The sequence below is a fragment of the Anguilla anguilla genome, chromosome 3, assembly GCF_013347855.1.
Source record: "Anguilla anguilla isolate fAngAng1 chromosome 3, fAngAng1.pri, whole genome shotgun sequence".
Lineage (NCBI taxonomy): Eukaryota > Metazoa > Chordata > Actinopteri > Anguilliformes > Anguillidae > Anguilla > Anguilla anguilla.
The window spans coordinates 58,149,965-58,164,440 of NC_049203.1; the positions used below are offsets into that span (position 1 = coordinate 58,149,965).

Consider the following 14,476-nt stretch of genomic DNA (forward strand, 5'->3'; position numbering starts at 1 on the left):
TCAAATTTAGGAAATATGATTATAGTCATTATGTCCTATTCATAATATTCCATAAATCTTTGTACAAGAGCACATCACACCAATAATGTATCCTGTAAATTGTCTAGGACACTGACTCTGCTACAGAACATAACAGTAGACAAAACAAAAATTGACCAAACAAAGCAAATATTCTTGTACGTTCCAAATCACGGCAACAATAGCCTGTGATCAGTGCTTACTATGTACTGCAAGTGTAACCAATGACTCTATGATTTTAGATCAGGGATCAGCATTGTTGTGCGAGATGAGCAGCGAGTGAGGAGTTCGGAATGAATTAACAGGACGCTAAAATTAGATTGATTGCATTTGACTGAACTGATTTTTTTTTTTTAGCAAACAGCCTCCACACATTACACTACAGATGAACTATCTGTCTTTTAAGCATGGAACAGTCAACATGACATTTTTAGAGAACTTAAGAAAAAACAAGGATTCTGAATTGAAACATCAGCAGGTTTGGTGGTCTCACAGGTAATTATATCAACAAACCCTCAGCAATTTCTTTAAATGTCAGTGAGGAGGGAAACAATGGTGTCTGAAAAAATATGCTGTGAACATGCACAGTATGGGGGTACTCCTAAGGCATTAACATCAGCTTAAGTTGTTACTGCTATTTTCTTCTAAATACACAGTGAATCCTCAAAGAAGCTGAAAAGTGTAAAATGTAAAATTTTATGCGCAAGATGTTCATTTATGCTTCGTAAGCGTTATATACAAAACAACAACAACAAAAAAGAACAAGGCTCCATTGTGCAGTTTTGTGTACTTCCATGTGGGTTTTGATGGGAAAGGCCATACAGTGACTTGATGGTACAGAAAATGATGTTAATACTTAATAGATATAGCCCTTTATACTCAAATGCACATCACATTTTTGCCTGGAAAGAATGCGAGCAAAGCAACAGGTTCCGTAGAAAAGATTCCATTGTAAATAAGAGCGACTCACATACAAAGAACTCACAGCAATGGTAGGTGACCCAATTCCTGGAAAGCCACAGGCCAACACCTTTCCTCTCAACAAAAAATTTGGATCTCAGAAAATCTCAGTACCACAGATGCCTGGATTCAGTCAGCCCAATAGTTATGACTGAGGTTATGTGAAATTAAGGCTGGGCGAAATTAAGGGACTGTTTGTCTCTCCGGGACCCAGGGTTCTTCGTCAACCACAGACAGAGACAATCACAGATGTTCGTAATGCCACTTTTCATTTGCCATTCATTGTATGCTATTTAAAAAAAAAAAACATCTTGGTAGACATATTTATGTAATTATAAAGCATATATTTCATACATTCCCTTTATGCAGCTATGAATTTGACCCATCAATCACAATGGCAGGGTCAACACTACACGCCCTACACTATTGATAGGATTAGTGTGACATCCTTAGTTGTGAAGACACTGCTGTTCCTAGAATGGCTAGTCTATTTAACTGCGTGATTTCTGGATATTTTCTATTGTATGTAGGCATTTTCTTGGACTGATCAAACAAAGGTAATTTCTATTATTGAATATGCAGCAATGGAAATATACCTTTCCTGGGCTTGATAAGAGTTGATAAGAGTGTGATCATCAGTTTCCATTTACAAAAGGCATCTAAGGTGAAGAGGTGTATTTCTGTGACCTTCCGACTCTATTAGATGATGTTGTTCATTAAAATTGTTTGCAATTAATTGTGTCCATACTCCAATCTGTGCCGTAAATGTTCACTAGTTGTTGATGAAATATATGCCTATGACAACAAAAAATGTCCAACCTTGAATGTGAGAAGAAGCAATATGATTAAGACCTTCCAGCTTGTATTCATTACCACATATGCTTATCCCACCTTGTTCAGGGATGCAAAAGAAAGATTGCAACCCTGTAGCTCAGTTATGGTATGAAGTCACAGGGTGACACACAAGTCACTATTTTGTCAAAGCATAATAATAAAGTCCAATAAAGTCCATTAGAATTAGATTGTAAAAAAAAAAAATAAAACGGCGATGCAGGCCATGATATAATAATTTAGCAAGTTACTGACTGAATCTGAATTCCAGGGAAATATTCAAGGTGGTTTCCAGTGATCAGGTCGTTCTACCATTTATTTGTCTTGCTGTCTTCTTTTTGTGCTCTGGGTCAGTGTCAAAATTGAGTCATCAGTTCAATTTGAAATAGACTAGCATACTACATATTCCCAGCAATTATAGTTCCATTTGAAATATAGATACACATTAGACCTAGAGCCTGATAGTAAGCAATGACCATATGTAAGGTGGTTGGGGGGGAGGGGGGGGGGGGGGGGGGGGGAACTTTCAGGGGCGCCTAGGATAATATTCTTAATAAACATAACTTATGCTCAAAATGATCGTCTTCATATCTCAAAAATTAAACATAGAGAAATAGGTGTTTAGTGGAAAATATGTAAATTAAGCAGATGCCCCTGACAAATACTTGATGTGTCCACCTATGTCCTTTCAAAGAGTTACATATTTATAATGAACCTAGGAGCTTTTGAACCCTCCCCGTGACCCTCCAAGAGCTGATTTACAACCCCCATGTAGGCAGTGTCTGGTCTGTACACCGCGGAGAGAGAGACGAGATCTCCACTGGGTGAAGCAGAGACAGATTCTCTCAAATATTCTTATTCATTAAGCTATAATAAAAATCTAAATTCTCCTTTAAGATCCATATTACACAAGTGTGCGCTTAGAGACATTTAATACAAATTTCAGCCCACATGGTTCTTAAAAAAGAATATAACAATATCGTATACTATATAATATTCTTGATGATAGTAACCACGGTTCAAAAATAGCAGCAACGTTTTCCAAAAAAAGTAAAACAAATGGCTAACAAAAATTTCCAACTGTAAACGAATAAATAAATAGATAAATAAATAAGCTATAACCACAGATACAGGGAGCTAGCATTAGACGTTGTGAAGATGGTTTCTGCATGCTTGTATCCTGTAAATGGAGAGATGCTCTGTATATTGTTCATGAAACACATGTACAAAATACCATGAGATTTTTGAATGTGAATGTGACTTTGCCATGCATAATTGGTATATGTATGTATGTATGCATGCATGCATTTATGTGTTCTCCTACCTCTCTGTTGCCCTAGAACTCATTATGGTTTCTCCATCAGGATGTGCTTAGTCCCATGAAAGCTTGAAAACTCATAACATGGAATGTTTGGAGGAAAAATATAAAAACCGTATGAAACACAAGTGGCACCGTGAACAGCTCGATATTTAATAAATCTAAATTGATGAGTGAACTTTGCCTGATCTCTGGGATTTCTGCACTCGAAATATTTCTGATGTTTTACAACTACCACTCAAAACTCCACTTCAACCCTTTCCATGTTTGGGCTATAAAGCCATGTGAAGACCTTTGGGGGTGGGGGGGAAGAGGGCATTTTTTGTGTATTGTTTCACGTCTGCGCTGTGAAAGACTGGAAAGACCGTACTTCACTGTCATAACTGTGCAGCTAGACAGACCTGCCTTGCCAAATTTATAATGTTGACACTCCCATAAATTTCATCGCAGAACACAAATGTTTTTTAAAAAGACAAATGTCAGCTGACAAGTGAATATTAAGACCCTTGGTGATCTGACCTTTGGGACAACCGATGGCAACTGTCTATTCACGTTACTCCACCGAGAAACGGTGACACACTGTGACAACTATGGCCTAAAAAGTCCATATTCTCATTATATTCCATTCTTATATTCCATCTGTGTTCCCTTTCTTCACCTTCCTCCTTTTGCCTCCATCTTTACCCTGTCCTTTCGCTCGCTCGTTCCCAATGCCACCAGTGCTGTTGATCACACCAAAACAGCAGCCGTGTCAATCTCCTGTCGCCTATGAGACTGATGGAGCCATCTTCTTGTCTACATCAGTGGTGGGCACCCTAATCACGTGGGACACATTTGCAGGTATTTGAGCACATATGCACATGCTCTAGCAGAGACAATATATGCAGGTTCAGGTTCAAAACAGAATGTGTCATTGCAAAATGTTCAAGTTGACTTATTTTACATCTGCTATTTTACCCATGATTTTTTGATTTCTTCACAATATGCAAATACCCTTTTGTGTGGATATATATATATATATATATATATATATATATATATATATATATACATATATATATATAGTTTGCAGGCCACCGGTTGGTTGCTCACCACTGATTTAAACCTTCCTCCACAGTAGACAGTTTTCATTCCACCATTGGTCATTTCTACTGATGCCAACTGCCCAGTGCCAGTACAGCTGGAATTTGGTCAGATCAGCGGAGAACAACACCTTCCACACCGTAAGCTCCATCTAAATAAAGTGATTGACACACTGCATCCTGTTAGTTACTGTATGTTCATCCATCATGCTTGCTTGCTTCAAACCGGATCGATTCATCTCCTCTCGACGTAGCACAGACATTGTAGGGAGTGCCAATTACAGACAGTGTGCAAGATGCGATAGAGAATGGAGGTACCATGACAGTTTGGTAAAACGTACAATTTGTCAGGTGCAGACTGTAAAAAGGCTTTTCATCCCCCGGTCCTAATCTTCCCTCCCTTAGCACGTGTGCATATATGTGCGTCTGTGGATATGTAAAGTATGCTCCCTATTTCAGTTCTGCCTGTCCCACGTCCCCATTCAGCCCCCCATTCATAGCTGTGCCTAAAGTAGTGTGGGTTTCCTGACTTAATGTAGATTTATAGACACAAGCCCTTATTATGTGACTGAACATTGTCCAGTGCTTTAGATTCATGCAGAAAATTCTGGAAATTAAGGTTTTCTCAAGTTTTTGTGGTATTATTTTTCCCCTCCTTGTGTATCCAACTTATATAATTCCAAAAGCCCCTTTCCCAAACATTTGAGTTTGTTCCTATTGGTTTGTAGCAGCAAGAAAGACAGAATGACAGAGAGAAAGAAAAGAGGAGGAGAGCGAAACTTTAGAAGGACATTACTGATCGCCATGTTGGTTTTCATCCAACTTGCCGACGTTTTCTCTAGCCTGTCCTTCCCGTTTCCTCCATTTTGGTATTTATGTAAATGAATAACAGGGCAAGTTGCTTTTCTCTTCTTTCTCAGTGTGCAGCTCCCTCCGGACAGACCCAGAGGCCACAGAGAATGCGAGAGAGCCATTCACAGGTAAGCCTGAATCGAATGTGAAGAGCAACGCAACAGGCCCCTATCAATCCCCCCCGACGATTACAGTTCCCCCCCACTCCTCTCTCCCACTCTTTCTTAAGTCTGTCTCTTTTTTAGGCCAAGTGGACACTTAAATTACATGTACCCTCCCTTGTCTCTCAGTCCTCCTCTGTGTCTCTCTCCCTCCATTCTGCTTCTCTTTTATTTTCTGTTTCTCTTTAGCATTTGGCAGGGTGGGAGGCCCTCTCCTCTCACTGTTCACTCTCTCCTGGATGACAGACCATGAGCATGTTCCAAAGTGCTGGCATCCCTCTTCTCACCTCTGACCACCCTCTCCTGGCAGCCTCCCACTGTCACTGTACGTGCGTGTTCCTCAGTTATGTCCCCCCCTCACCATCCCCCATTTCTCCATCTCCGTCCCCCCCCCGCCACCCCCATCTCAGATGGCAGTGTCCCAGACTACGGCCTGCTGTCTCTGGCAGGGCGGGGTGCCCGTCTTCCGAGGCTCTGGGGTCCTTCTCCAGCTAGGCAGGATAGGCATGCTGTCCTGCTTGCACAGGCTCCTCTCCGGACGCCTGTGGGCCTTGATCTCCTTGCACAGGCACCGCTTCCTCTCAATCACCTCCAGCAGCTTCCCGTCCCTCTGGGTCTGGGCCTGGGCCTGAGATGGGGTGCCCCCGCTGGTCGGAGGATGGCATTGCGAGAGATGGGCCAGGTGCTGGTAGTGCAGCTGGAGATGAAGCTGTTGTTGCAGATGCTGTTGATGTAACTGGAGTTGCTGCTGTTGGTGGGACAGAGTTGGGGTACAGGGGGCCTGAGACTGGGATTGGCCCGGGACCTTAAGGAGGAGACAGTGGAAAGAAAATCAATTAAGAGAAGGGGAGGAGAAGAAAGAATTCAGAGCAAACAGTGCGAGAGGGAAACATGAGATCTTCTCCCAAATTTGGAATGCCCAATCATGCTCACATTGAAAAGCTCATTACAACCTCCATAGTCTATTTGAAAATAGTACTCCGAAGCACACCATGTCAGCCGACACCACACGTGCAGCTTATCGGGCAAACTTGCGGGCACCTGACAAACCAGTCGGAGTCACTGGTGCTCGATGAAACGTTTTAATAAATGTCAACGAGTCATCCATCACTCTCAGGCACACACGCAGCACTGGGGAATCACAGGATCCAACCCTACAGAAGTGAGCGCTACCATAGCAGCAAACAAGGTAAACAGTGACATTACAATTACGCCTAGCACCTCCCCCTCTTCGCACCTGCACTTCCAGAACACGTCTCCTGTCTGTTCTGGCCCCACGATGGTGGAATGACCTCCCTGTGGAGGTCAGAACAGCTGAGACTGTGAACAATTTCAAACGACGACTGAAGACCCACCTCTTCAGGCTGCACCTCTCCCCATCCCTCCCTTCCCCCCCTGTAAATGACTAAACTTAGGGGTGTAACTAGGCAGCTGTTTAATAGGTGACTTAGTTGATGCGCCAGTCTTAACGACTACTTGTATTTTTATTTATTTTTATTTTTCCATAGATTGCGTTGTTGCCGTTCTTGTTGTTAGTGTTAATCAGTTTAACCACCAGGGTCCAAGTTGAACTATGCGGTTGTTCCCTGTACTTGGACCGGTACTTCTCTCTAGGGGTTTCGTCATACTTGTTCCTGGTTATGGTTATACACTTTGTTGTACGTCGCTCTGGATAAGAGCGTCTGCCAAATGCCTGTAATGTAATGTAATGTAAATACAATGTCCACCACTAGAGGGACACATCATTGGTGCATGCGAACCCGGTGCCGGTCACCAGATGGCGACGTCGCTCCAAACCCTAAGCTGCTGTGCTCCAGCTGTGTGGAGGAAGGTCACAGTAGCAGACAGTCTGTCTCTGCTCTCTGCATCAGCATTTGAGACACAGCCAAGTGACGGAGTGCAGTAAGGGGCTTCGGACTGCAGTTCCCCGCTGGAACCTATGAGCTTTCCATATCTATCCGTGTGTTTGATTCTGTCTCTCTCTGTCTGTTATCTAGCTACTTATCTATGTAGATCTATCTATCTATTGGCGCATTCATTAATTTTCTCTGTCCTTGTCGGCTGAAATAATAATAATAATAATAATAAGGCTTCTACTGCTGGTGATGAGGATGATTATTATTAATATGTAACATGCCAAATCCACCCAGAGAGGCTGACACTGCACACATGACTGGACAGTCGCAAATAATTTCTCTTTTAAATTAACACACTTTCCTTCAGCCTATTTTTGTTCAGAGAGGAACTGGACCACGGCTAGAATTAGGAGCTGAGGGTGTGACGTGAGTGAATAGGAAGTCCCCATGGAGAAAGGGGTGGGGAGAGAGAAAGAGAGAGAAAGAGAGAGAAGGGGGGGCTCACCTGACTTAGTGCTTCCCGAGGCAGACTACACTGCCTCTGCACATTACTGCTGCTTTGCCTAACCCCCGAGGTGGAAGCTGACCTGCCCAGTCGCCCCAGCTCTGCATGAACACACACACACACACAGACACAGACACACACACACACACGCATGCACATGTACACAGACACAAACACACGCACACACACACACACACACACACACACACAGACACAGACACACACACACACACGCATGCACATGTACACAGACACAAACACACGCACACACACACACACACACACACACACACACACAGACACAGACACACATGCACATTTACACAGACACAAACACACACAGACACAGACACACACACACACACACGCATGCACATGTACACAGACACAAACACACGCACACACACACACACACAAACACAGACACACATGCACATTTACACAGACACAAACACACGCACACACACACACACATGCACATTTACACAGACACAAACACACACACACACACAGACACAGACACACGCACACACACACAGACAGACACACACGCACACGTACACAGACACAAACACACACACACACGCACACAGACACGCACAAAGACATGCACACAGACACACAAACACACACACACGCACACAGACACGCACACAGACACAAACACACACACACACGCGCACACGTACACACACACACAGACACACACACACACACACGCACACAGACACAAACACACACGCACACAATCACAGACACACACAAATGCACGCACAAACACACACACACGCACACAGACACAAACGCACAAGCACACAGATACACACACACACGCACACATCAAGTGCAAACAGAAATTAATATTAAGATAGTGGTGTTTGTACATTGTTGTACAATGCATCCTCAATTCTAAAACAAGAACGGTTGAACAGTAAACAGGATTTTTGCTCATGTGATGCAAGCATAAGGCACAGTAAACACACAAATCATCAGCGCACAAGGCTGGCTGTTGCTGTTACCCTCCATAAACTCTCCGCTCTGCAGTGTCTGACTTTGTGTGGTTGCTTTTGTCTGCTCTATAAGCTCTTCCAGGGTCTGTCCTGCTCATGTGCTTCTTGCCATAAGCACTGTGAGATTCAATCATCATGACCTCCATATCAGCAGCAATCACGGTGCTGATGCTTCCTGTAGGGGATATTAATGAACAGGGGCTGCCCTATTCTGCGGTTTATGGCCCTCAGACTATTCCAGGAAGAGCTAAAAGGAGGAGAGCACGCCCACCCCCCTACCCCCCCTCCACCACACACGCTGTGGCTGGGGCCTGGGCTCGTGCCCCCAGTCTCACCTCCGTTCCGGTGACAGGCGGGGAAGGTCTGACAGGGCAAGGGGAGGCCCGAGCGGCCCAGAGCTCTCAGCCCCGCGCTCGGGGCGGCTCCTCCCGTCCCCTCGCCAAACCCCCCGCCGCCGCCGCTGACTCCGCCTCCCGACCGCACCGGGATGCCGGACACCCCACCAGGCCCCCCCAGCCCCCCGCGGTCCTCCTTGTCCGCGCGGGGGAGGGCGTCGGTGCTGCCGTTCCACGCCCGGTTGCTCTCTTCTTCTGGGGAAAGGTAGAGAAAGAAATTCCAGAAAAGCAAATTCATCTAACTGCGGAGGTAAAATACACACATATAAACACACATATAATATAGCACATCATATATACAGCACATGTTTACATTCACCAGCCTAAGTGCATATCGTACCCTTAATTACCCATTTCTGTCCTTTACACAGTCTATTTGGTTCATTCGGGACCTTGTCCGTTTGTGCTTGGTAGATTCAACTAGAGCTGTCTCCTGGGATGAACTTGCTAAAACATTTAAAATTGGTGTTGCCTATTTTTCACCCCAATTTTCATTGCCAAATTACAGTTACATTTCATAGTCAAATTGCTGCAATATCCTCTGTAAATTCGTAAGTTTGCATATTAGCAACCCCCCCCCTGCAGAATAACCTTTTTGTTCATAGCAACGTTGTAGCAACATGAAAACACTCCCATCCCCCTCTCATCTCCGTGCATCACTCACTCTCTGTCTCCCTGATGCCGTGGCTGAATGACATCTTCCTCTGCATGGGCCAATAGGGGCCCTCGTCCATGGAGGCCCCACCCCCGCTCCCATCACGTGAGAGACTACCTGTATCTGTTTGGCCACCCCTGCCCCCCACTTTCCCCTGCTGTGACGGGGTTGTGGTAGAGCTACTTTTGGGGACGTTGCCTCCACTGGACAGGGAGGAGATTTGGGGGTGTGGAGAGTGCAGCTGCCCCCCTCTCAGGCTGTCGTAGGCTGGAGGTCTTTTCAGCCCCACAGAAGGGTATGTCCACAGCATGGGGCTGTCTGGGGGAGGGGGGTGGTAGGCAGGCAGGCCGTGGGACAAGGGGTGCGGGGTGTGGGACCGGTAAAGGAGGGGACGGGAGGAAGGCCGCTGTGATGAAGAGGAGTGAGGGGTTGGGGCTGGGGAGGGGGCAGAGCTGGCACTGGTCTGGGGGGTGCTGGCGCTGGGGGTGGGCGTCGAGGCGCTTTGGGAGGGGGTGGTGGAGTGTGTGCCCATCTCCCTCTCCCTGTCCCGCTCCCTCTTCTCAGACTTGAGGAGAAATCCCAGGCTCTTGGCCTCCTTGCCCCCGCCGCTGCCCTGCGTTTGAGTCTGGGCCTGGGCCGTGGCCTGCGGGCCCAGCTTCATGCTGTGGGAGGTGGGCAGGTCCTTCTCGGCCCTGCGGTAGTGGTGGTAGTGGGACGGGTGGTGGTGCGGGTGGTGGTGGTGGTAGTGGGCGTAGTGGGAGGAGGACTGAGAGGAAGGGGGAAGCGGGGTGGAGTGGCTCCGAGCTCGCAGGCCAGGGGCGGGGCCCAGGAGGGGGTCCTTCCCCTCGCTCTGCTGCTTGTCCTGCTGCGAGCTGCCGGGCCCCGGGGCCTCCTTGGGGCCCAGCTGTAAGACGGGGAGCTTGGAGGACGACGACGCGGAGGCGGTGGAGGAGGAGGAGGCGTTGGTGGCGGGAGCCAGGCCGGAGGAGGCCTGCGTGCTGACGGTGCCCAGTTTGCCGCCAGCCGCCTTCATCTGCGCGGCTATCCCGCTGGAGGCGGCCGCCGGCTGGGGGAAGGCCAGCAGGGGGGGCCGGTGCTGCAGGAGGTTGGGGAAAGGCGCCGGGATCTTGTTGCTGGAGTCTGTCTGGGATTTGCTCCCTGGGAGGAGGAAGGGGGTGGGGGCCCGTGGGGGCTGGGAGCCAGAACCCAGGGCTTGAGGGACGGGGGTGGAAGAGGACGAGGACGGAAGGGGAGATGAATTTGAGATGGAAACAGTGGCCTTGGCCTTTGAGGAGGAGGAGGATGACTGGTGAGAATGGGAGGAGGAGGGCAGGTGAGAGGCGGACGAGTGCGCAGTCTTGGAGGGTTTGGAAGCCCCGGGTCTGTCGTGCTTTAGGGGAAGACGGTGCCGTGGGTCGGACTCCTCGGGAAGCGGATACTTCATCTCCTCGTAGATGGCCTCGCTCCCCTCCGAGTCCGAGTCGGGGGTGCTCGCGGCCATCGCGGGGTGCGGGGTCGCATTCTGGCTGTCCCGCTGGGAAAAGACACGCCCCCCCACCATCTCGATGTAGACCGGCTCTTCGTCACCATCCTCCTCGTGTCCTCCTGCTTCCTGGGACGGGCGGGGCAGAGGCGTGGCTGGAGGGGCCACCCGGGGTGGCAGGGGCTCAAAGGAGAGCTGAGTGTTGGGGCTCCGTTTGGGCTTGGTGGGCGGGACTTTCCTCCCAGACATGTCCCCCGAGTCAGACTTTTTCATGGCTGAGAAGAAAGTGAAAGAGAAAGAGAGAAAAGGAGAGATAAACATTTTAATGAGTGTAACATCCCATAGACATTGATCATTAAGATTCACCAGCTCTACTTTCAAGAAAAATGCATTCAAGGCCAGATTTACTATTAATGAAATCTGACCACAAATAACTTTGTGGATCAAATGAGGTCACAATATGAAACAGTTTAATAGTTTTACAGACAAATACTTATGCAAAGTAATTACATAATCAGTCCAAATTAAACTGCACTTATAGTTCATAAATAGTGAAGAGACTACAGTATGAAAAGCTTTTTCCAAAAAGAAAGCATTATTATGAAAAGTATTAACCAAACAGTCATGCCTTCCACAGTTCAGATAACCAAAACACTTGGTGCACCCAAGGGCAGGAACCCAGCATGGAACGCAATTACACATAAATATTAAGACTTTTGGTTATATGATTATAATAAACAGACAAGCTGCCAAAAGAAACAAAAAATGAGGCTGTTCAGAAATAGACCGGGCATCACCTCAGGGTGGCTGTTAATTGCGATTCATTGCAAGTGTTCTGTGAATCCCACCATATTTTGGACGTGTGGCCATTTTGCAGCTAAAAAGAAGCTAAATACTTCAGCGAATCTGCTTGTAAGTGTGTAAAATGTGAGCCTTTTGTCATCTCCAATCTTCTAAATGTATAAATGTTTTCATCTTTTACATCCTGCCTCTTACATCCTGAGTTCTGTTCACAGTCCACAGACATTAATGCCATTTGTAATTACTGCATTGGGTATGTATAGAAAATGACAGACCAGTGCAACTAGCTTGTAGTACAGCTGAGGGTGTTGCAGTGAAGCATAAGTGTACAGTACACCGAGTCTAGTGATGGCTGTTTGAATCCCGCTCATTCTTGGGCAACACATGGGACAGGAATAGGAATAAAGGGCCTTTTTCTTTTCTAGGCCCTTTCTCTATCTCCCCACTCTGAGGAAATGGCCTTCTGAACATAAAAGACAACAATCTTATGTGAGGAAGCCACTGTTGAATTGGTACTGAAAAATGCTATTCAGAAATACAAAACTGCAAAGCCAGTGAAAAGCGGACTATCTTTGCAACATGCCATCCTCTTCAGCAATGTGTGGATACAAAACATTGGGCTAAATCCTTCATGGCATGCAGGAGTCAGTAGCATTCAGCCCAGCTGACCGTCACATTTACCTGTTCAATCTGGAATACCCAAGTATGTAAGACACTGCCCTGGCCTGGTTCAGCGTTTGCCTCGCAAACGACTAGGTCCCCTTAGTTGTTCGTTATCATTGTTTTTGTACACATTTACATGATCTGGGTCCCCTTATGTTGTGCTTCTGTATAAGATTCCTTGGTTGTTTCTCCACTAATATTCATCCCATCACTGTCATGCCAATGATTTATAGGACACCTTTATTGCAACATGCACCTGCAATAAAACCTGCTCTACTAGCCAGATCAGTACGCACGATTTTAAAAATCCACTTCACTTAGTGAATTCTTCATAACCCTAGATTGCTTCATTCTGATCCCCGCCCACTTCAACAACCTCAGTGTCACCCTCGGCAACGGCCTCTCCTTCAAGAAGAAAACTGCGATGGAATTCTGGTTCTTCAGATCTCTGTGGTTTGTAAGCAACACAAGAAAAGTCCAACTGCTTCTCACCACCTATTCACCCCAACATTTAACCATTTTACTATCCCGAGTGGACTACTAAAACTACATGCTATCTTGCCTTCCTGTCAATAATCATGATTCTTCAGCTCTTTTAAAATGCAGTTGCTCAACTGCTGTTCAACCTCACATTTGCCCATGTCTACCCCAATACAGGGACAAATGATTTAAACTTTTTTATGGAAGTAATTTAAGTTATTTGTTAAATTAGTTCACATACCGTTTGCTTTCAGCCATTTACCGATGGATTTTTTACATATAGCTTTCATTGCTCCCAGTGGCCTACAGTGATCGAGGTATTTGTAAAAGCATTTTAAGTAGTATTTGAATATCCTTTTGAACATACTACCAGTTTTAAGAAAGTGTTTGGATCTCCAAGAAAATATTTTAAATAATACAAACACAAATCATCTGTATTGGCAAATGCATTTTAAATACTTGAAATTAATGTGATACATTTTCACATACAAATATTTAATGCTCATACTCATTCAGTTGACCCAGGCCTGGTTTTCTCCCTCCTCATCTCTCTAAACTGGGCACCAGGCACACCATTCATATAATATAAGACTTCAGTGCTTAGCACCGAGGCAATAAAGGAAATTCCTACCCACTGAAAACAATGCATCCCAAACGGGATCCCTTTCATCCCTGGTTTCCCTGAGGTAAATTAACTATCATCAACTATCAGATCCAGCATTATCCCAGCACCTAAATACCAACCTGCCTTCTCCCTCCTTCAGAGGGATCTATGTAGTGTTACAGATCTGTATTCAGCACTGCGTGTATGCTTGTTGATGTATAGTTGATATAACTCTTATGGTTGCTCTTATGTTACTCCTGTGGTTTCTCTTATTGTTCTATACAAGCCAGTATTTCTATGCTATGAGATTAGGGAAGATTTTTCCTTGTGATCATTTCAAAATAAGTATACACTTGTGGCTAATTGGTTACGTGTTTTTATTGCCACCGTTAGCTATGTGTGACTTATTATTCTGTACTTATGCCAGCGTTCATGTGGCTCTTACGATATTCACTTTACGAACCCTGCTATGATGGCTTTGTAAATCACTTTGGTAAGTGCATCTGCCAAAATAATAAATACTATTACTAAATACTACAGTGACAAAGACAGAGAACCCAGGGAATGGTGCCTTTATGGTTCAGTCACACTTTCACGGACACAGGCGTGTCTGAGACTGAGTGACTCACGTCGACAGGGCTTTGCCTGGGACTTATTATTCAGCACTTTCATAAGTGCACCCCCTGGAGGTCTGGTCACTTAAGAGTCCCGAGTACGGAGGCTAAAAGTGCCATTTGGCACAGATGCTGTATCAGGATCACGGTCATATTGAACCTTGGAGAAGACGACCTGACCCAGCACC

At 45.9% G+C, this 14,476-nt stretch overlaps 1 protein-coding gene across 2 annotated transcripts in view; it reads right to left on the reverse strand.

The window, feature by feature from the left end:
- Positions 1-2,308: 2,308 nt before the first annotated feature.
- Positions 2,309-14,476, reverse strand: part of LOC118224213 (neuronal tyrosine-phosphorylated phosphoinositide-3-kinase adapter 1-like) — a 47,233-nt gene continuing 35,065 nt past the window's right edge. The window contains exons 4-7 of one of the 2 annotated variants that reach the window (XM_035411491.1): positions 9,653-11,401; positions 8,929-9,180; positions 7,584-7,684; positions 2,309-6,027 (exon numbers count right to left, since the gene is read on the reverse strand). In XM_035411491.1, the coding sequence (XP_035267382.1) occupies positions 5,629-6,027; positions 7,584-7,684; positions 8,929-9,180; positions 9,653-11,401 (2,501 nt within the window). In that variant the 3' untranslated portion in view covers positions 2,309-5,628. Of the gene's footprint in view, positions 6,028-7,583; positions 7,685-8,928; positions 9,184-9,652; positions 11,402-14,476 lie in introns of both variants that reach the window. The other variant, XM_035411490.1, reaches the window with a different exon arrangement.